The 24,194-nt window shown below is 43.5% G+C and overlaps 2 protein-coding genes across 8 annotated transcripts in view; one reads left to right on the top strand and one right to left on the bottom strand.

Annotated features, from left to right (window-relative positions):
• Positions 1-1,528: 1,528 nt before the first annotated feature.
• LOC124113270 (quinone oxidoreductase-like protein 1) lies at positions 1,529-20,540 on the bottom strand. Of its 4 annotated transcripts, none has more exons than XM_048383943.1 (11): positions 20,505-20,540; positions 18,572-18,643; positions 18,281-18,358; positions 17,755-17,878; positions 15,356-15,606; positions 13,469-13,532; positions 12,823-12,921; positions 12,124-12,257; positions 4,389-4,494; positions 2,455-2,500; positions 1,529-2,010 (listed from the first exon to the last, which is right to left on the bottom strand). In XM_048383943.1, the coding sequence occupies exons 1-11, from the start codon at positions 20,523-20,525 to the stop codon at positions 1,914-1,916; spliced, it is 1,092 nt and encodes a 363-aa protein (XP_048239900.1). In that variant the 5' UTR covers positions 20,526-20,540; the 3' UTR covers positions 1,529-1,913. The 4 variants fall into 4 exon arrangements, with proteins under 4 accessions (XP_048239900.1, XP_046329519.2, XP_048239901.1 ...); XM_046473563.2 differs by lacking the exon at positions 20,505-20,540 and adding an exon at positions 20,279-20,377 and having other exon boundaries at positions 18,572-18,646; XM_048383944.1 differs by lacking the exon at positions 20,505-20,540 and adding an exon at positions 20,279-20,377.
• LOC124113269 (intersectin-1-like) overlaps positions 20,531-24,194 on the top strand; it is a 67,161-nt gene continuing 63,497 nt past the window's right edge. For all 4 annotated transcript variants that reach the window (XM_046473560.2, XM_046473562.2, XM_046473559.2 and 1 more), the window contains exon 1: positions 20,531-20,668. The gene's annotated coding sequence lies outside the window, so the exon portion shown is untranslated. The remainder of the gene's footprint in view (positions 20,669-24,194) is intronic.

The raw sequence follows: 24,194 nt of genomic DNA, 5'->3' as shown, positions 1-24,194 counted from the left end.
ATCAGTCAGTCTCTCTCTCTGTGACTCACTCTCACACACACACACACACACAAACACAAAAAAAAAATAATATAAGTGCCATAAGTATTGGTAGTGTGAATGAGAAGTGTGCAAGTATGATATTATCACTACTTGTATGAGCTCATGTTAAGGGTGTTGCAATAAACTACCTCATGCATCTACATAAGTTGAAGTGGGAGCATGGGGAGTCATAGTGGGATACATATCACATTGTACATCTTATTGTCATACAAGTGCAATAATCTTGAACATCATGAGACACATAACCCATTTCACCTCACCTGTCCTACATAACATATCCTAAAATATACAGTTGTAGACTTTATATGATGTCAATACCTGTTTTAATAGACTGATATTGATACTGCTTTATCGGGTCCATTAAAACAGGTATTGACTGCATATAAACTCTACAATTGTTTAATTATTTAATAAAGATACAAAACTTCAAACAAACGAAGACATCTCATTTGGAGAATACCATCACCAGAATATTCCCATTCCATGCTTAGTCAAAGTCAATAAATTATCAGACTTGACTTGGAGACAATATGCGTGTGTCATTTCTCGAAAAGATGAAATCTTTTCTTAATATACCATATTCGACGTAATAAGCGCCCCGCTCTAATAAGCGCCCACTGCGGTATTTGCTAATATATTGGCTAGTGAACAATCCCAATTAACACCCCTTCTGATTGATCAATGTTCACAAGACTTATTTATTTGCGTACAATACGCACTCATGTGTTATATGCACCCTAAATTATGGGCAATTAAATTCTAGAAAAATATATCTGTCGTACATAAACCACGAAATTTATCTTTCAACTCTGTTTTTTTCACCCAAATAATATTCCAATGAGAGCCCCCTATTTTTAATTGTGAGAGCGCCCTGGGCGCTTATTACGTCGACTACGGTAATAATAGGGATTGTCGGATATGTTATGTTTATATGTGTGATATGATGCATGGGGTGGGGATGCAGTATAATGTGTTCTCAATGAGTACTGAACAGATTCCACACCTGTATCAGTCTACAGTGTAATCCTCTCTAATCTTATACATTGATTGTATATCTTAATGTACAAAACCGCCTCCGTGGTCTAGTGGTAGAGCGGAAGGTCCGGGTTTTAATCCCCGGCCGCGTCATACCTAAAGACGTTAAAAGATGGTACTTGTTGTTACCATGTCTGGCGCTCGACATTAAGGGGCTAAAACAAGGACTGGTCGGCTCGGAGTCCGTATACTGTGTCTGAGTGGGGTATTCATGTTAAACTGCGACATGGTATCTCAGTGAGCTAGCACTATAAATCGTCATCAGTCCGGACTAGTACAAGCTGCCACACAAACACATACACGTACATGCACGTCGCTATATAAGTGCAATAATCTTGGATGCGACGTTAAACCCAATTTCACCTCACCTCACCTCACCTTAATGTACAAGGGTGTTAGTAGTACACACTACAACAGAAATCTTTAGAAGAAAAAATGCATAATTCTTGAATTAGATTCAATGAAACCATTTTATTCATGTCATGCTGGAATGGATGGGACGTCCATATTGCACTGAGAATATTATTTCTCCTTCATTAATTGAGGAAGCTATTAAGAATTCTTGCTCTTCCAAGTTGTAGGACTTCCAATTGACGACAAGAAGATTTCTGTATTTGTGAAGTGTCATCCCTTGCTAGGAACATCCAGGAACAATCACCATATGGATATTTAAATTTGGTTGACGCATGTAGATCCTTGAACATCCTTGAGTCATTAACTTTGATGAGACAGTCTGTAGCTAGGCTGTCAGCTCACCGACTGATGGTGTTCCATCAGTTGTGTGGCAGCAATACGCAACTGTTATGTTTGTGTGTTATTTTCATGACAACACATGGTTAAAACTTGAGCACCACTTTGCCAACTCGCACTTCGTCTAGCGTCTTGAGACTTTCTATCACATCATCCATGGTCACAAGTCGAGCAATCTTGCACCTGAAAGTCACATTTGTAATGAAGCGTGACAGAAGAGTTCTATAATATCTTACATCTTATACATCAAAAGTGAATGATTTTAATTTCATGTGAATGACTTTTAAAAAAGGTACCATATTCTCTGTATGAAGTGCCCTGCTCCAATAAGAGCCCCCTGTCTAACTTGTAGACCAATCTGTAAGTAATCTTTGTATGCACTCCTACCAAAACTTTCAGTCAATTACACATGTCCTCTGTTGAGATAAGTAACTCAGCAACTCAGATAAATCTGTCATGCAGATTCATCCAGATCATGTCAAACCAAGAACCCTCTGAAAGTGCTCACCATGCATACAAAATTTCTGTTCAGACCATTGCAGCATTTAACCAGGTGACAGTGTTGAGGCTGCAGATAATGTGAGACACTCCACGATATACAGTGATGACTGTAACTAATGTACTTACTTGATAACTCCCTTGTCTAGTTTCTCTACAACATCCAATAATATATCTGTTTTCATTAAGGAGAATACATGTGATTTCATGTCAACTTCACAGCTACAGACCACAACATTCTCACCCACATGAACATAAAGAATTATTAAACTGGTACATTTGTAAAGAAGTCTTGACCAAACAAACTATTGATGATCATAAGGTTGTAAGAAGCAATCTGGAAGGTCAATGCTGTAAGATGGTGTTCCAAAGAAATTCTCCATTCAAGTACCATCAATACATATCAGTCTAAGTGACCTTCTGCTCCCTGGGTTAGTCAACTCCAAGGACAAGCATCAGGTCCTGGGTGCGTACTGTGACCTTCTGCATCAAAGTACCATCAATACATATTGGTTTAAGTGACCTTCTGCTCCCTGGGTTAGTCAACTCCAAGGACAAGCATCGGGTTCTGGGTGCGTACTGTGATGTTCTGCATCAAAGTACCATCAATACATATCAGTCTAAGTGACCTTCTGCTCCCTGGGTTAGTCAACTCCAAGGACAAGCATCAGGTCCTGGGTGCATACTGTGGCGTTCTGCATCAAAGTACCATCAATACATATTGGTCTAAGTGAGCTTCTGCTCCCTGGGTTAGTCAGCACCAAGGACAAGCATCAGGTCCTGGGTGCATACTGTGGCGTTCTGCATCAAAGTACCATCAATACATATTGGTCTAAGTGACCTTCTGCTCCCTGGGTTAGTCAACTCCAAGGACAAGCATCGGGTCCTGGGTGCGTATCGTGCCATACCCATTATGTAACCTCATGATATCAATCACTGGATTGTCTGGTCCAGACTTGATTATTTACAGACCGCCGTCATATAGCTGGAATATTGCTGATTGGCGCGTTAAACAACCAACCAACCAACCAACCATGATGTAACCGTTGCAGCATTTCTACAGTTGATGTCATGCATTTTTTTAATGACAATCTTATGCTAATTACAGAATTTCTATTTGTATACAAGTGTATTGTTTTCATAAATACACACTATTGCAGGGATTTATCTGAAATTCCAAACTAATTGTCCCTGTCAGGCAAAGTGGGAAAATTCATTTTGTTCAAAACTCGGATTTTGAAACGTTCAATTTTCTTACATTCTGAGGTATTTCAACATTGCATTCATGGCAATAATGTAACATTAAGCATAAGTTACAACTATATTGAATTACATCAATTTTGACATTTTTAATTCAATTTGGACCTTCTTACTGAAATTTGCAGCAGACTTGTCTCTTGAGCAGTGCCCTGTTCCACAAAGCAATCTTAACACAAAAAGAACCATAACATACTTTAACAAAGACAAAAGTTGTACAAACATCGCCTTGTGGAACAGGGTCAAGGTCAAGATAAAGCCCTGTAGACTTGGGGCTGATATCAGCTTGTGAGCATGTCTACATTAAGCCCTGTATTGGATTTTCTCTCTGACATAAAACCATTTGGCCTATGTGCAAGCTAAATAACAATGAAACTGGACACTCCATATGTGGTTACCGTGATAAACCGTGGGCTCTTGCTACAGACTTGTTGGAACAGTCAATTATTCCAACCTGGCTGTTCAGGGGAAACTGTTACTGGGACATGCCGCGATTCACTGTGCAGAGTTGCGTCCCTTGGGCACGCCAGAAACCTATGATTGTGGGTTCGAATCCCGGTTTGCCCGATTATGTTTCTAGGTTTGTCAGCACCATACCCGTGCTCGTGGGTTTCATCGAAGTGGTAAACGTCTAAGACCTGCATCACTTGGGGATTTCCTCCAAAATTAAGCTGACACGCCGCAATATAACTGGAATACTGTTAAAAGCAGCGTTAAACCCAACTCACTCATTCACTGTTACTGGGACATAACTGAAGGAACAATAGGACCACATCACAAGAATTATCATCTGTGAGTAAGGATACGCTGATATCTGCCCTGTTGCACGTTGGCCAGTGTCCAGGCAGGGGGAAACAGGAAGCTGACACTGGCGCCACGCAGGAGCAGCTGCTGACAGTCCGGAGGGTCCAGCTGCAGAGACACGACATGGGTCAGACTAGAGGTGATGTGTACAGGAGACATGGGTCAGACTAGAGGTGATGTGTACAGGACACATGGGTCAGACTAGAGGTGATGTGTACAGGACACATGGTCAGACTAGAGGTGATGTGTACAGGAGACATGGGTCAGACTAGAGGTGATGTGTACAGGACACATGGGTCAGACTAGAGGTGATGTGTACAGGACACATGGGTCAGACTAGAGGTGATGTGTACAGGAGACATGGGTCAGACTAGAGGTGATGTGTACAGGAGACATGGGTCAGACTACAGGTGATGTGTACAGGACTCATGGGTCAGACTAGAGGTGATGTGTACAGGAGACATGGGTCAGACTAGAGGTGATGTGTACAGGACTCATGGGTCAGACTAGAGGTTATGTGTACAGGAGACATGGGTCAGACTAGAGGTGATGTGTACAGGAGACATGGGTCAGACTAGAGGTGATGTGTACAGGACACATGGGTCAGACTAGAGGTGATGTGTACAGGAGACATGGGTCAGACTAGAGGTGATGTGTACAGGACACATGGGTTAGACTAGAGGTGATGTGTACAGGACACATGGGTCAGACTAGAGGTGATGTGTACAGGAGACATGGGTCAGACTAGAGGTGATGTGTACAGGAGACAAGGGTCAGACTAGAGGTGATGTGTACAGGACACATGGGTCAGACTAGAGGTGATGTGTACAGGACACATGGTCAGACTAGAGGTGATGTGTACAGGAGACATGGGTCAGACTAGAGGTGATGTGTACAGGAGACAAGGGTCAGACTAGAGGTGATGTGTACAGGACTCATGGGTCAGACTAGAGGTGATGTGTACAGGACACTCTCAACATGGGTCAGACTAGAGGTGATGTGTACAGGAGACAAGGGTCAGACTAGAGGTGATGTGTACAGGACACTCTCAACATGTGTCAGACTAGAGGTGATGTGTACAGGACTCATGGGTCAGACTAGAGGTGATGTGTACAGGAGACATGGGTCAGACTAGAGGTGATGTGTACAGGACACATGGGTCAGACTAGAGGTGATGTGTACAGGACACATGGGTCAGACTAGAGGTGATGTGTACAGGACACATGGGTCAGACTAGAGGTGATGTGTACAGGAGACATGGGTCAGACTAGAGGTGATGTGTACAGGAGACATGGGTCAGACTAGAGGTGATGTGTACAGGAGACATGGGTCAGACTAGAGGTGATGTGTACAGGAGACATGGGTCAGACTAGAGGTGATGTGTACAGGACTCATGGGTCAGACTAGAGGTGATGTGTACAGGAGACATGGGTCAGACTAGAGGTGATGTGTACAGGACACATGGGTCAGACTAGAGGTGATGTGTACAGGAGACATGGGTCAGACTAGAGGTGATGTGTACAGGAGACATGGGTCAGACTAGAGGTGATGTGTACAGGACTCATGGGTCAGACTAGAGGTGATGTGTACAGGAGACATGGGTCAGACTAGAGGTGATGTGTACAGGACACATGGGTCAGACTAGAGGTGATGTGTACAGGAGACATGGGTCAGACTAGAGGTGATGTGTACAGGAGACATGGGTCAGACTAGAGGTGATGTGTACAGGACACATGGGTCAGACTAGAGGTGATGTGTACAGGACACATGGGTCAGACTAGAGGTGATGTGTACAGGAGACAAGGGTCAGACTAGAGGTGATGTGTACAGGACACTCTCAACATGGGTCAGACTAGAGGTGATGTGTACAGGACACATGGGTCAGACTAGAGGTGATGTGTACAGGAGACAAGGGTCAGACTAGAGGTGATGTGTACAGGACACATGGGTCAGACTAGAGGTGATGTGTACAGGACACATGGGTCAGACTAGAGGTGATGTGTACAGGAGACATGGGTCAGACTAGAGGTGATGTGTACAGGACTCATGGGTCAGACTAGAGGTGATGTGTACAGGACTCATGGGTCAGACTAGAGGTGATGTGTACAGGAGACATGGGTCAGACTAGAGGTGATGTGTACAGGAGACATGGGTCAGACTAGAGGTGATGTGTACAGGAGACATGGGTCAGACTAGAGGTGATGTGTACAGGACTCATGGGTCAGACTAGAGGTGATGTGTACAGGACTCATGGGTCAGACTAGAGGTGATGTGTACAGGACACATGGGTCAGACTAGAGGTGCTGGTACAGGAGACATGACATAGGTCAGACTAGAGGTGATGTGTACAGGAGACATAGGTCAGACTAGAGGTGATGTGTACAGGACTCATGGGTCAGACTAGAGGTGATGTGTACAGGAGACATGGGTCAGACTAGAGGTGATGTGTACAGGAGACATGGGTCAGACTAGAGGTGATGTTTATTGGAGACATGGGTCAGACTAGAGGTGATGTGTACAGGACACATGGGTCAGACTAGAGATGATGTGTACAGGACACATGGGTCAGACTAGAGGTGCTGGTACAGGAGACATGACATAGGTCAGACTAGAGGTGATGTGTACAGGAGACATGGGTCAGACTAGAGGTGATGTGTACAGGAGACATGGGTCAGACTAGAGGTGATGTGTACAGGAGACATGGGTCAGACTAGAGGTGATGTGTACAGGAGACATGGGTCAGACTAGAGGTGATGTGTACAGGACACATGGGTCAGACTAGAGATGATGTGTACAGGACACATGGGTCAGACTAGAGGTGCTGGTACAGGAGACATGACATAGGTCAGACTAGAGGTGATGTGTACAGGAGACATGGGTCAGACTAGAGGTGATGTGTACAGGACACATGGGTCAGACTAGAGGTGATGTGTACAGGAGACATGGGTCAGACTAGAGGTGATGTGTACAGGAGACATGGGTCAGACTAGAGGTGATGTGTACAGGAGACATGGGTCAGACTAGAGGTGATGTGTACAGGAGACATGGGTTAGACTAGAGGTGATGTGTACAGGAGACATGGGTCAGACTAGAGGTGATGTGTACAGGAGACATGGGTCAGACTAGAGGTGATGTGTACAGGAGACATGAGTCAGACTAGAGGTGATGTGTACAGGAGACATGGGTCAGACTAGAGGTGATGTGTACAGGAGACATGGGTCAGACTAGAGGTGATGTGTACAGGAGACATGAGTCAGACTAGAGGTGATGTGTACAGGAGACATGGGTCAGACTAGAGGTGATGTGTACAGGAGACATGGGTCAGACTAGAGGTGATGTGTACAGGAGACATGGGTCAGACTAGAGGTGATGTGTACAGGAGACATGGGTCAGACTAGAGGTGATGTTTACTGGAGACATGGGTCAGACTAGAGGTGATGTGTACAGGACACATGGGTCAGACTAGAGGTGATGTGTACAGGAGACATGGGTCAGACTAGAGGTGCTGGTACAGGAGACATGACATAGGTCAGACTAGAGGTGATGTGTACAGGAGACATAGGTCAGACTAGAGGTGATGTGTACAGGAGACATGGGTCAGACTAGAGGTGATGTTTACTGGAGACATGGGTCAGACTGAAGGTGATGTGTACAGGAGACATGTGTCAGACTAGAGGTGCTGGTACAGGACACATGGGTCAGACTAGAGGTGATGTGTACAGGAGACATGGGTCAGACTAGAGGTGATGTGTACAGGAGACATGGGTTAGACTAGAGATAATGTGTACAGGAGACATGGGTCAGACTAGAGGTGATGTGTACAGGAGACATGGGTCAGACTAGAGGTGATGTGTACAGGAGACATGGGTCAGACTAGAGGTGATGTGTACAGGAGACATGGGTTAGACTAGAGATAATGTGTACAGGAGACATGGGTCAGACTAGAGGTGATGTTTACTGGAGACATGGGTCAGACTAGAGGTGATGTGTACAGGAGACATGGGTCAGACTAGAGGTGATGTGTACAGGAGACATGGGTTAGACTAGAGGTGATGTTTACTGGAGACATGGGTCAGACTAGAGGTGCTGGTACAGGAGACATGAGTCAGACTAGAGGTGATGTGTACAGGACACATGGGTCAGACTAGAGATGATGTGTACAGGACACATGGGTCAGACTAGAGGTGCTGGTACAGGAGACATGACATAGGTCAGACTAGAGGTGATGTGTACAGGAGACATGGGTCAGACTAGAGGTGATGTGTACAGGACACATGGGTCAGACTAGAGGTGATGTGTACAGGAGACATGGGTCAGACTAGAGGTGATGTGTACAGGAGACATGGGTCAGACTAGAGGTGATGTGTACAGGAGACATGGGTCAGACTAGAGGTGATGTGTACAGGAGACATGGGTTAGACTAGAGGTGATGTGTACAGGAGACATGGGTCAGACTAGAGGTGATGTGTACAGGAGACATGGGTCAGACTAGAGGTGATGTGTACAGGAGACATGAGTCAGACTAGAGGTGATGTGTACAGGAGACATGGGTCAGACTAGAGGTGATGTGTACAGGAGACATGGGTCAGACTAGAGGTGATGTGTACAGGAGACATGAGTCAGACTAGAGGTGATGTGTACAGGAGACATGGGTCAGACTAGAGGTGATGTGTACAGGAGACATGGGTCAGACTAGAGGTGATGTGTACAGGAGACATGGGTCAGACTAGAGGTGATGTGTACAGGAGACATGGGTCAGACTAGAGGTGATGTTTACTGGAGACGTGGGTCAGACTAGAGGTGATGTGTACAGGACACATGGGTCAGACTAGAGGTGATGTGTACAGGAGACATGGGTCAGACTAGAGGTGCTGGTACAGGAGACATGACATAGGTCAGACTAGAGGTGATGTGTACAGGAGACATAGGTCAGACTAGAGGTGATGTGTACAGGAGACATGGGTCAGACTAGAGGTGATGTTTACTGGAGACATGGGTCAGACTGAAGGTGATGTGTACAGGAGACATGTGTCAGACTAGAGGTGCTGGTACAGGACACATGGGTCAGACTAGAGGTGATGTGTACAGGAGACATGGGTCAGACTAGAGGTGATGTGTACAGGAGACATGGGTTAGACTAGAGATAATGTGTACAGGAGACATGGGTCAGACTAGAGGTGATGTGTACAGGAGACATGGGTCAGACTAGAGGTGATGTGTACAGGAGACATGGGTCAGACTAGAGGTGATGTGTACAGGAGACATGGGTTAGACTAGAGATAATGTGTACAGGAGACATGGGTCAGACTAGAGGTGATGTTTACTGGAGACATGGGTCAGACTAGAGGTGATGTGTACAGGAGACATGGGTCAGACTAGAGGTGATGTGTACAGGAGACATGGGTTAGACTAGAGGTGATGTTTACTGGAGACATGGGTCAGACTAGAGGTGCTGGTACAGGAGACATGAGTCAGACTAGAGGTGATGTGTACAGGAGACATGGGTTAGACTAGAGGTGATGTGTACAGGAGACATGGGTCAGACTAGAGGTGATGTGTACAGGAGACATGGGTCAGACTAGAGGTGCTGGTACAGGAGACATGAGTCAGACTAGAGGTGATGTGTACAGGAGACATGGGTCAGACTAGAGGTGATGTGTACAGGAGACATGGGTCAGACTAGAGGTGATGTGTACAGGAGACATGGGTCAGACTGAAGGTGATGTGTACAGGAGACATGGGTCAGACTAGAGGTGATGTGTACAGGAGACATGGGTCAGACTAGAGGTGCTGGTACAGGAGACATGAGTCAGACTAGAGGTGATGTGTACAGGAGACATGGGTCAGACTAGAGGTGATGTGTACAGGAGACATGGGTCAGACTGAAGGTGATGTGTACAGGAGACATGGGTCAGACTAGAGGTGATGTGTACAGGAGACATGGGTCAGACTAGAGGTGATGTGTACAGGAGACATGGGTCAGACTAGAGGTGATGTGTACAGGAGACATGGGTCAGACTAGAGGTGATGTGTACAGGAGACATGCGTCAGACTGAAGGTGATGTGTACAGGAGACATGGGTCAGACTAGAGGTGATGTGTACAGGAGACATGGGTCAGACTAGAGGTGCTGGTACAGGAGACATGGGTCAGACTAGAGGTGATGTGTACAGGAGACATGGGTCAGACTAGAGGTGATGTGTACAGGAGACATGGGTCAGACTAGAGGTGATGTGTACAGGAGACATGGGTCAGACTGAAGGTGATGTGTACAGGAGTCATGGGTCAGACTAGAGGTGATGTGTACAGGAGACATGGGTTAGACTAGAGGTGATGTGTACAGGAGACATGGGTCAGACTAGAGGTGATGTGTACAGGAGTCATGGGTCAGACTAGAGGTGATGTGTACAGGAGACATGGGTCAGACTAGAGGTGATGTGTACAGGACACATGGGTCAGACTAGAGGTGATGTGTACAGGAGACATGGGTCAGACTGAAGGTGATGTGTACAGGAGTCATGGGTCAGACTAGAGGTGATGTGTACAGGAGACATGGGTTAGACTAGAGGTGATGTGTACAGGAGACATGGGTCAGACTAGAGGTGATGTGTACAGGAGTCATGGGTCAGACTAGAGGTGATGTGTACAGGAGACATGGGTCAGACTAGAGGTGATGTGTACAGGACACATGGGTCAGACTAGAGGTGATGTGTACAGGAGACATGGGTCAGACTAGAGGTGATGTGTACAGGAGACATGGGTCAGACTAGAGGTGATGTGTACAGGAGACATGGGTTAGACTAGAGATAATGTGTACAGGACACATGGGTCAGACTAGAGGTGATGTGTACAGGAGACATGGGTCAGACTAGAGGTGATGTGTACAGGAGACATGGGTCAGACTGGAGGTGATGTGTACAGGACACTCTCAACATGGGTCAGTTTGTTTTTTACTTATCGTCGCACTCAGCAATATTCCAGCTATATGATGGTGGCCAAAATCTTTCTTGGATCAATGAGGGAGGGTCCTGGCAACCAACTGAATTATGGATGTGAAGACAGCTGGTGATGGAGAATGGGGGAGGGTCCTGGCAACCTACTGAATTACGGATGTGAAGACAGGTGGTGATGGAGAATGAGGGAGGGTCCTGGCAACCTACTGAATTATGGATGTGAAGACAGCTGGGGATGGAGAATGAAGGAGGGTCCTGGCAACCTACTGAATTACGGATGTGAAGACAGCTGGTGATGGAGAATGAGGGAGGGTCCTGGCAACCTACTGAATTACGGATGTGAAGACAGCTGGTGATGGAGAATGAGGGAGGGTCCTGGCAACCTACTGAATTACGGATGTGAAGACAGCTGGTGATGGAGAATGAGGGAGGGTCCTGGCAACCTACTGAATTACGGATGTGAAGACAGGTTGGGATGGAGAATGAAGGAGGGTCCTGGCAACCTACTGAATTACGGATGTGAAGACAGCTGGTGATGGAGAATGGGGGAGGGTCCTGGCAACCCACTGAATTACGGATGTGAAGACAGCTGGTGATGGAGAATGAGGGAGGGTCCTGGCAACCTACTGAATTATGGATGTGAAGACAGGTGGTGATGGAGAATGGGGGAGGGTCCTGGCAACCTACTGAATTACGGATGTGAAGACAGGTGGTGATGAAGAATGAGGGAGGGTCCTGGCAACCCACTGAATTACGGATGTGAAGATGGAGAATCGGGGACTCACCTGAAGATCTGGTTGCGCGGTGATCCACTTCCCAGCAAATCCCAGACAGGAAATGATGTCATACTTGTGAGGAACTGGAAATTTGTAATTTTCACCAACTAAAGCTTTGTCTTCCTCTGTAGTAAACATGCACACTGGAATGAAGGGTACAATTGCTTCAAACAAATGCAAGGTCATTTTGAATATTCTCATGAACTTATGTTGTTTTTTTTATACTAAATATTTTCAAGTCATTTGGTGGCTGTCCCAAAGGCTAGTCATAAATCCTTTTTTCGTGACTGATACACATTCCTCCACTCCTTCCACTGCATGGACTCTCCATGACGTCAAGGATACAGTCCTCTCCTCAACCCCCATCTCCACCATCTTCTGGAGGCAAGGGAGTTAACTGACCATAATAGTCCAGTTTCCACCCTTACTAGGCTGGAATTCCAGAGTTACATTTTGGCTGGACTAAGTCAATGAATAGTCCAAGCAAAATTAGGTAACAAACTACCAGACAACATGGATTTCAACGTGCAGGTTTTGGACTGCAGGATTTGCAAAGCATGTGCACTGTCAACTGGGCATCGACAGATACTTTCCAAATCTTTTCATGTTTTTAATCAAGGTGTTCTAGTGATTTGATGCACTTCGTGGGGTAGACCCATTTTGTTACAAAATAGATCTTGATTATCGATCAGATTGTCTTGGACTCACCCCCGTCGTCCACGATACAGTCCACACCTACTCCTCCTGTCTCCTCCTTGACACTGCTCACCAGGATGTTGTTTCGTTTGTTGAGCTCAATCACCTGGGCTGAAGAGACACATCTATCTATACCTATAGTGACAGGTTACATGGTCAAGGAATAAATGTAAGTCTTGAAAAATCACTCAACTGCAAGTGAGAAAGGTTTATGATTTCATCTTTTGTCTGCTACTGTTACTTGTGATTTGACTACTGCATCACAATGACATAATACCTAGATGTTCATATCTCAAAAGCTCACAGGCAGATTCAATGTTAAGTTTTTGCAATTTGACTTACGTTCACAGATTTACATTTGTAGATGCCGACAGAGACAGGTGCAGACACTCACCTACAGACAGACAGACAGACAGACAGATGCAGACACTCACATACAGACAGACAGGCAGACAGACACACAATTGCAATTTGACATACGTTCACAGATTTACATTTGTAGACGCCGACAGACAGACAGGTGCAGACACTCACCTACAGACACTCACCTTTAGACAGACATATGCAGACACTCACCTACAGAGACAGACAGATGCAGACACTCACATACAGACAGACACACACACACCTACAGACAGACAGACAGACAGACACTCACCTATTGGGGGTTGGATTCCCTCCAGGTGCTGTCTCTCTGCCTGAGTATTGTATGTAGCAAGCACCTGTTGACATACAGAATGCAAGATTAGCACCTATGTGGGTCAGCATACAGCATGTATTGATAATTTACATGTCAACTGCTTTAGTCCTTCCGATCCTCAGCAGACTTCATGACCTCGTCCCAACTTATTAGTATCAATTAGCCTTGGTGAGTGAGGTGTGAGTTCGGTTTTATGCCGTTTTTAGCAATATTCCAGCAATATCACGGCGGGGGACACCAGAAATGGGCTTCACACATTGTACCCATGTCGGGAATCGAACCCGGGTCTTCGGCGTGACGAGCGAACGCTTTAACCACTAGGCTACCCGACCGCCCCTATGAAGAGGAAGAGGCTAAAAGGCTTAGTATTAGATTATTGTACTGAACACTGTGTTAAGATTACTGTATCCAGTAACTACTTTAACCCCCTTTCCATCACAATACCATTTTTCATAACATGATAAACCTCCCTCGTTTTTTAAAACAACTATTTTTGTTTGATAGATTCACTGACATTTCCCATTTACAACAGTAATCATGCAAGATATTCAGCTTCATTTGTAAGTTGTTGACAGTATTGCCAAACCCAAAAAGGTCATCCGCAAATAGAAGTAGAAAAATATGAATAATTTCCAGATGTAACTGAACACCAAAACAACAAATTTGTTCCATTTCAGTAACCAGTAACTAAGCTATAAGGCTTAGTATTAGACTATTGTACTGAAAACAATGTCAAAATATCTCTGAAAATAAGAAAAAAAACCTTTAAAAACATTCCAGTTATGAATAATTAAACAATTTGTAAGTGAAGGAACTTAGTTTGGAATCCTAGATAAATCTTTGAAGTACAAGCTGTGATTACAGTCTAGTGTGTTGTGAATCACAGACATGGCATAGTGGAGTGAGTGAGTGAGTTGGGTTTAACGCTGCTTTTAACAGTATTCCAGTTATATCACGGCGTGTCAGCTTAATGTGGGAGGAAAGCCCGAAGTGATGCAGGTCCCAGACGTTTACCACTTCGGTGAAACCCACAAGCACGGGTATGGTGCTGACAAACCTAGAAACATAATTGGGGAGAACCGGGATTCGAACCCACAATCATAGGTTTCCGGCGTGCCCAAGGGACTCAACTCTGCACAGAGAATCGCGGCGCCTTAGACGACTGGGCCACACCTGCCCCCTAGCATAGTTGAAGAAATTCAGGCAGACATTCTTCTTTCCCGAATCTGATGTTCTGTGAAACCAAACTGGCTAGGAGTGAGTGAATCAGTCTGGATTTATACAGCTATTAGCATTATTTCTGTATGGTGGGGGAACACTAGAAATGTGCTCCACACATTCCCCTTGTGGGGAATCAAACCCAGGCCTGTTGTGTGACTCAGAAATGATTTAGCCACTGTGCTACCCACCACACTTACCGTATTCGACGTAATAAGCGCCCAGGGCGCTCTCAAAATTAGAAAGAGGGGGCTCTTATTAGAATATAATTTTGGTGAAAGAGTTGAAAGATCGTAAATTTGTGGTTTATGCTGACAGCCTGAAATGATACAGAAGAAAAGTCTGTATGTATAAGACACGCCAGATATATTTTTCCAGAATTTAATTTCCCGTAATTAAGGGTGCATATAACACACGAAGGGTGCTAATTGGGATTGTTTACTAGCCAATATATTAGCAAATATCGCCGTGGGCGCTTATTAGAGCGGGGCGCTTATTACGTCGAATACGGTAATTAGCTAGGATGGCTTGCATATCATTTGCCCCTTCTTAAAAAATGGTTTCATTTCTTTGTATCATCAAGTTTGTTTAGTTTATACTAAATACACATCTATTATGCACTCTCACCTTTGCCCCCCAGCGTTGTCCAAGCTGCACCAACACGTTGCCAGCAGCAGTGGCGCCCCCTATGACAAGTAGCGTGTCTCCTGCGCACACCTTGGCGTTGTAGTGCAGTGCAGTGTATGCACTAACGCAGTCACCAATAGCAGCAGCTGCATCTTCAAAGGCGAGTTGAGATGGCTTCTTCACCACGTCGTATTCGCTGATGCAACAAAACTCCCCACATCCTGAGTAGCGGCTGTCCAATGGCATAATACCTTAGCAGTGACAAACAGCGATTCTTCAGTCCCTTGACATATATATGCCCAATTACATACTCCCTCAAACACAACAAATTAAACTTAGGTCTCATGTTTTATCTCACATGGATGAAACGACTAAAAATGTGGATCAAAATAAGGTTCTAACATAAAATAAAGAGTTGAGTGTGTTAACTGATTGGAGTATTAAAAAAAACTTAAAGGCTCATGGGAGTGACAAGTAGCCCTCTGACTTGTCATTCAGCATTCATAAAAATATATTTCTTTCATTTTTTTAAATATTTTCACTGTTCAACAAAACTTCTAAGGGATCACTGAAAAAAGCACAAGTATATTTCTTCCACCAAAACCTGTGGTTGAACCAAATATCCATAAACACCCTCAACCATCTTTGTGACCCCTCCCCCATCTGTGTTACTCCCTCCCCATCTGTGTGACCCCTCCCCATCTGTGTTACCCCCTCCCCATCTGTGTTACTCCCTCCCCATCTGTGTTACCGCCTCCCCCATCTGTGAGACCCCCTCATCTGTGTGATACCCTCCCCATCTGTGTGACCCCCACCCCATCTGTGGGACCCCCCATCAGTGTGACCCCCTTCCCATCTGTGTGACCCTTCTTCCCATCTGTGTGACCCCTTCCCCATCTGTGTGACCCCCTCCCCATCTGTGTGACCCCTACCCATTTGTGTGATGCCTTCCCCATTTGTGTGACCCGCTTCCCATCTGTGTAACCCCCTACCCCATCAATGTGACCCCCTCCCCCATCGGTGTGACCCCCTCCCCCATCGGTGTGACCCCCTCCCCATCTATGTGACCCCTTCCCCATCTGTGTGATGCCCTCCCCATCTGTGTGACTCCCTCATCTGTGTGATGCCCTCCCCATCTGTGTGACCCCCACTACATCTGTGTGACCCCCCCATCTGTGTGACCCCTCCCCATCTGTGTGACCCCCTCCCCATCTGTGTGACCCCTCCCCATTTGTGTGATGCCCTCCCCATCTGTGTGACCCCTCCCCATTTGTGTGATGCCCTCCCCATCTGTGTGACCCGCTTCCCATCTGTGTGACCCCTCCCCATCTGTGTGACCCCTCCCCATTTGTGTGATGCCCTCCCCATCTGTGTGACCTGCTTCCCATATGTGTGACCCCCTGCCCCATCTTTGTCACGCCCTCCCCATCTGTGTTCCCCCCCCCATCTGTGTGACCCCCTCAGTATCTGTGTGACCCCCCTCCCCATTTGTGTGACCCCTACCCATCTGTGTGATGCCCTCCCCATCTGTGTGACCCACTTCCCCCTCTGTGTAACAGAAATTATAATTTCAAATTCCATGGCTCAATCGTAGTGCCACCAGTAGTGTCCCTCCATCACTTGCATTTGCTTCAAACAAAATCTGTTTGATAATCAAGATCTTTATTCTATAATACAACATGTCCTACCTTGCAATGTGTATCAATTGATCACTTGGATCAAAAACTAGGAAAGATTTGGAAAATATCCATCAATGCCCAGTTGCCGAACATATGCTCTGCAAATCCTGCAATCGACCAAAGCCTGCAAGGCAGTCACCACATTGTTTATGAACTGGATTTTCATTTCGTTACACGATTGACCCCCTCCCAACTGTGTGACCCCATATCTCATCTGTTTGACCCTACCTTGTCTTGTGACCCACTCCTGTCTGTGTAATGACCCCTGCTATATCCTGGCCTGGTCTACACGGTTTTGTGTTGAGTACTCACCAACAACGGCATCACCTGCCTTGTAGCTTGTGACCCCCTCCCCAGTCTGTGTAATGACCCCTGCTATATCCTGGTCTACACGGTTTTGTGTCGAGTACTCACCAACAACGGCATCACCTGCCTTGTAGCTTGTGACCCCCTCCCCCGTCTGTGTAATGACCCCTGCTATATCCTGGCCTACACGGTTTTGTGTTGAGTACTCACTAACAACGGCATCACCTGCCTTGTAGCTTGTGACCCCCTCCCCAGTCTGTGTAATGACCCCTGCTATATCCTGGCCTACACAGTTTTGTGTTGAGTACTCACCAACAACGGCATCACCTGCCTTGTAGCTTGTGACCCCCTCCCCAGTCTGTGTAATGACCCCTGCTATATCCTGGCCTACACGGTTTTGTGTTGAGTACTCACCAACAACGGCATCACCTGCCTTGTAGCTTATGACCCCCTCCCCCGTCTGTGTAATGACCCCTGCTATATCCTGGCCTACTGGATATGACTCCCGTATCTCCTTCTTGAAAATCTCAGTCAAGTTCTACAGAAATGTAAAAATATCAACATGTAAGCATGGCCTGTGGTACAATGAAGAAAGATAGAATGAGTGAGAGAGGACACAGCAATGATCTCAACGTCATTCCCACCATGACATGCATGCTTAATGTGGGAGGAATGGTGTTTAATATATCTTTATGTTTCAAATCTTTTTTATTCATTCATCCTCTTTATCTAAAAATATTCATAATGAAAAAAGGTCTTAAATAGACATACTACATGAGCCTACACAATGTTTTGCCGTATTTTCATTTTCTGAATATTCATACTAATTCTGAGAGACATACTATCACTGTCAATTAAACAGCTGATTATCACACACTATGACAAGTGAGCAACACATGATTGACAGGTTACATCACCATGACGACAACCCCAGCCCTACCTTGTGATTTATGAGTGACAAGCCACAGGCTTTCACCTGAACCAACAGCTCGTTCTTGCCCGGACTAGGACGAGGCTCCTGGACATAACAAATATGTTAAAACATATATATTCTGGAAAATATTACCTTTAACCTAACACATTTAAATGAGAAAACATAAAAATCATTATGGATACACAGCTACTTAAAAAATACATTCGTCAAGATACAATTTAATATGACACCATATCTAAATAATAAATAATTTGCTGCTGTCCTTTGAAAATTATTTTCAGAAATAATCATACTCACATTGTCTTCAAGAAATAACTTGGGCACATTACCATCCTGGGAAGATGCTCTCTTGATGCACCTCATGGTTTCCTACTGGTCAGATAAATGTAAATTAGGATACAATAATGTCAATGATCAATTATAACTTAAGCTTTATTGGCTCAGATAGCAAATGAGACAAGCCATTTAGCAAATGAGAAAAGCATCTGCATTCAGACTGCACTAAATTGATATATTGTTTGAGATGTAACTTTGGTGTTCCAGTAGGATCTATATCAGAACTGAAATCTACCATCAGCACTCTGACCACTTCTACTATCTTGAACTGCTATTCACTTGACAACTTTGAGCTTCCCCAGCACTTCTAGGTTTCAATGTACATAAGAGGTTATATATCATAGCTACCCTAGGGTGTGTATTACGTTCTGGGGACCTTCATAGCTACCCTAGGGTGTGTATTACATTCTGGGGACCTTCATAGCTACCCTAGGGTGTGTATTAAGTTCTGGAGACCTTCATAGCTACCCTTGGGTGTGTATTACTTTCTGGGGACCTTCATAGCTACCCTTGGGTGTGTATTACGTTCTGGGGACCTTCATAGCTACCCTTGGGTGTGTATTACGTTCTGGGGACCTTTATAGCTACCCTTGGGTGTGTATTACGTTCTCGGGACCTTCATAGCTACCCTTGGGTGTGTATTACGTTCTGGGGACCTTCATAACTACCCTTGGATGTGTAATGAGGACTGGAGACATTCATAATTACCCTTGGGTGTGTATTACGTTCTGGGGACCTTCATAGCTACCCTTGGGTGTGTATTACGTTCTCGGGACCTTCATAGCTACCCTTGGGTGTGTATTACGTTCTGGGGACCTTCATAACTACCCTTGGATGTGTAATGAGGTCTGGAGACCTTCATAACTACCCTTGGATGTGAATTACGTTCTGGGGACCTTCATAGCTACCCTTGGGTGTGTATTACGTTCTCGGGACCTTCATAGCTACCCTTGGGTGTGTATTACGTTCTCGGGACCTTCATAACTACCCTTGGATGTGTAATGAGGTCTGGAGACATTCCTAATTACCCTTGGGTGTGAATTACGTTCTGGGGACATTCATAGCTACCCTAGGGTGTGTATTAAGTTCTGGAGACATTCATAGCTACCCTTGGGTGTGTAATGAGGTCTGGTGAACAAATCTTTAATCATTGAGCCATGTTAATAATAAATGTTTTTAGGGTGTTACCAATTCAATAATCCCTTTTTGTTAATAAAAAAACCCCATGGTGTTAGAAAGTGGCATAACACAGCATATGATTACCACATATGCCCGTCCAATTTTATTGTAATACCTTAATCCAGAGACCATATTATATGGTCTTTGCTTAATCTGGGTAATTATTTAGCATAATTCAACATAAATAATTATAAAACAGGTTTTGCATGAAAACCAAGGAGTTGAAATGTTAACGTATCCAGTATGTCTCAAAAGTAATTCATAAATTAAATTTATATAATGGCCACACTGCCATTGACGAATTTTCTTTCTCTTTATTTAAGCTACACCAGCATGTACTGGTTTCAGCATGATCAAGACTTGGTCTTCAGTCGTGATCTTGCACTTCTCCCGCAACAAATATCAATGAAAGTTTTGATTACAATAAAAAAATGGATTGTTACAAACTTTAAATTCCGACACATCCAATCAAAACAACTTGTTATTTACATGAAATCAAAGAAATGAGTGATCAAAACATGACAGTGTTGATTGTTGGTCGTTCTAGTCGGCATACACAGCTTCCGGCTTCCAGGGAACGCCCACACTACCCAGAGTGCTTTGCGCCAATTGATGCAGACGGAGGGATGTCAGCTTGAGATTTTATCTGATTATTTAAAGACAATTTGCGAAAATCTAAGGTACCCTTCGCGCATTTGGATTCCTATTTACTCACAGACACTCTTGCTGACTGCATATAAACATCTGATATTCACTGGCGTGTAAAGGAATCCGAAAACGACACTTGTGACACCGGAAATATGGCTACCGCCTCTCTCCACTGGAACTTGGCCAACATCGATCGTATGGATGCTCTAATATAATTTAACAACAGGCAGGGTAAGTCTCCTAATTAAGCAGTTTCATTATTTTATTTATTGAATGTTTGCAACACATTTCTTTGATAGTCTGTGGCAAACCAGACCAGGTCACAATCCTTGTTTACTTTTGAAGCGTAAAATGTCTCCTAATTTCGTTACCCTCCTTACTTATACCATATTACTGACAGTGACATTGACAATTTTAAAACTGTGTTACATAAGAAATGAAATACGGCTTGATAAGCTGTTTCGTAATTCCGTAGTTCCATATTATTTTTTCAATCATTTCACACGCATATGAACGCCTCGGGCATCTTTCAGTGATTTTGATGAAGGCAAATGACATGATTTCTTCTCGATTTTGGCAAGTTTTGAAGGGACAGTTTTCGTATCTTTGCTAAATTTGAAAAAAACAAACATCTTCAGGACATTTGGATGACAAGCATGCAATGTCCTTGAAAATGAACTGATATTAAACCCTGATCTTTAATATGACTCTTTAATGATGTGGTTATGATCACATTAGTATGCCCAGCAGAATTATGTCAAAAGTCGTGTCATGTCATCATGATAGGCATATCAGCATAACATGATGTGGTGACCATGTTGATCCAACTGTATGCCATCATATTAGTTGTGAAAGTTGTTGCTTTTTCCTGGATATGTTTCATTTTTGTTAACATTGATTATGATTATGATAAAGCTGCACAGTATTACTGTGATGACCAGGAAAACATTATGCAAACTTTTTAACATATTTATTGTGATATGATCTAACTGTGTGAATAAGTGTATGTTTGGGGTTTTCTAAAAAATGTAAAAAGAAAGAGTAAACATCTTCTTTGTACAGCTAATCCAAGTCTATTAATAATATTTCTGGTATCACACTACAATCTGTAACTACATATTATCTCTCTTGATCAAGCATTACGAATGGCAGTTAAGCCTCTTGACTACATGATCGAAAAATGTGAGCCATATTACACAGCGGTAGAAACTAACATTTTTTGTCCACTAGTCTTTGTAATGATAACATATTGCAAAACCCTTAAAAATGGCAAATGTGCTAGATACCTTAACTATAGTATTAGGAAGTTTGGCAAGGACTATAAGACTAGTGCCAATTTCTAACGCTGTCACATAGACAAATTTTATATTATTTAGAACATTTTAACCCTCATCATGAGGGTTTAAATGTTCCGGATGATATGAGCATTGTTAACATAACATCCACACTTTACTAAATGACTTATGTCTTCTTTCATCTGGAATATTTGCTGCATCTACTGTAACATCTACTGAGAACATGGATGTAGCCATTGAGCACCATTAGTTATGTAGCCATAGCAGAGTGCTTTGTGGATAATGTTTGAGTATTTTTATTGTTAAGTATAACATTGTATACTATAAGTAGTGTGTCATCTAGCTTTCGTTGGTTTTCTGATTCTGTGTATGAATGTTAAAATGTGAATCTATTGGCTATGACTAATGAAAATTGATTGACATTTCTTATTTGACAACAACAAACAAGTCAAAATCAGCAACATGTATTTTTAAGGAGAGCTGTTAAATTCATTAAGATTATTAGAAACAATGTGTATTGTTAGAATCAACTTTTCTTCATGACCTGGTGCCTGTTTCATATATGTCTAGAGTTATATGGGGAGTTTACAGATTAGAAAAGGGTGTTTTGCTTGACTTGAATCAGATTTGCCAGCACTGCCAATTGGCTGAGCCTAGTCTCCCTGTAATACATTCTACTTTTTTCATCCATGTTGATCATGCTACTCCTGAAACAGAAAAGGAAGGAAATAGAGACTGCTTTTGAATATCCATGATCATGAAAATATGGGGAAGAAGACAAATACTACTGAAATAGATGTAATCATGGTCATGATTATGAATAATCATCAACATCAACAAATTGCCACTAATCTGCCAGCCAGTCTGTCTGTCTGTCTAACATAATTATTGTTAATTGCATCTTCATATGACTGTACATATTTCCAAATTTGATAATTTTGAATTAAATATATTTCAATTCAAGTCATTGTGATGTTTTAGTTTTTCAAACATCATGAATATGGTGGTGGTGACTTTCTCCTCCGTGATAACAAGACCGATGAAGAGAGAGAAAAAAACTGTTACGCTTAGCTGCTTAGTACATTCTGTTATTGCATTGGACTTGTTGAATGCAATGCTAAGATCAAGATGTACCATGATGTACCTCTGAACATTTCTAGATATATTTAAAACAGGACATAAACAATATTATGCTTTTTCCCAGTTTGCCTTACACAGTTTCTAAGTTCAAAATCCTAGGTAAACATGATCTGTCACTGAGAATTAGAAATATTTGAATATTTTATTAATTTAGATTCTATTTCAAAATATTTGACAGGTTTTAACCAGTTTTTGAAATTAGGTATGATCTGAAAGTCGAGGGGTCTTGTTATGTGTTAGTGTTAATCTGTAAACAGGGGCTTCATGTAATCAAATGGTGTCATTCTACAAGTACCTCAGCATGTTCAGTAGCCAAATACCACAATGAACCCAGGAACGCCTTAATTTCTACAAATGATATTACATCCCCATACCTGTTATATAATTTTATCATACAATGGGTAGGTTTCTCGGCAGGATAAAGCCAACTGATAAAAACGATATCCGTTGGGGTCATATGCGGATAGAGATGCAAATATCAAAGGTTAAGTAGGGACTACTTTCGCTGTTTATAAACAAACATGGCATCGCCCTCGTCATTCGGCGATCAAGTCAGAATTAACCATCCCGAATCTGGATAAACTACAGGGATAAATGCTATCATTATCAAAAGAACAGTCTAATATACTGAAAATCAGTGTCTAACTGTGACGTAGCTAAGGCATTTTATAAGTTTTAGCAACTTTGGAGATATACATTTCGAACAATTTTGCGAGGGCACGAGGCCTAGCCAAGCGGGATCAGTAGCCATATCTGTGGTTGTAACCCTCTGCGGCTTGAAACCTTCTCCACAAATTAAAATAGTTGGATTTGGCCGAAATATGTTCGAATTGTTACCTTGTTTCGTTTTGTCGCTTTGTGTACATCTGACTACACTTCTTAACGTTATGACAAGACAGACCGACTGTCAACAACATCTGACCATGGCCGTGACGTCTCATAGACTAGGGTTAGAGTAGCTTCCCTTTGACAAAGGGCAGTTACTCTAGCGGACAGACCGATGGATTGCCGCGAAAGGCAATTACAAGGCAATTGTTTTGCGTATATGTTCCTTCGCCACTGTATAAGAAACAGATTTCAGTTGGAACTATATTGGCTACTGTCACTGTCCGACTGACACATCACTTACCCTATGACGTAATATATATTAATGCACGCATTCCAGGAAAACTCGCAATGTTTCGGTAATGATTGTGAGAGAGAGAAAGCAATTTTGAAGCACAGAATTAAAGAATGACATTATATGATAAAGAGGTTATCACGCTTGTGTGTTTGGGGATGGTAAATATCCTGTATTAGGAATAAACACTATGTATTTAGCT

This window comes from Haliotis rufescens, unplaced genomic scaffold (genome assembly GCF_023055435.1).
Source record: "Haliotis rufescens isolate VD_foot unplaced genomic scaffold, xgHalRufe1.0.p SCAF_5, whole genome shotgun sequence".
NCBI lineage: Eukaryota > Metazoa > Mollusca > Gastropoda > Lepetellida > Haliotidae > Haliotis > Haliotis rufescens.
This window is presented reverse-complemented; position numbering and strand designations above follow the sequence as displayed.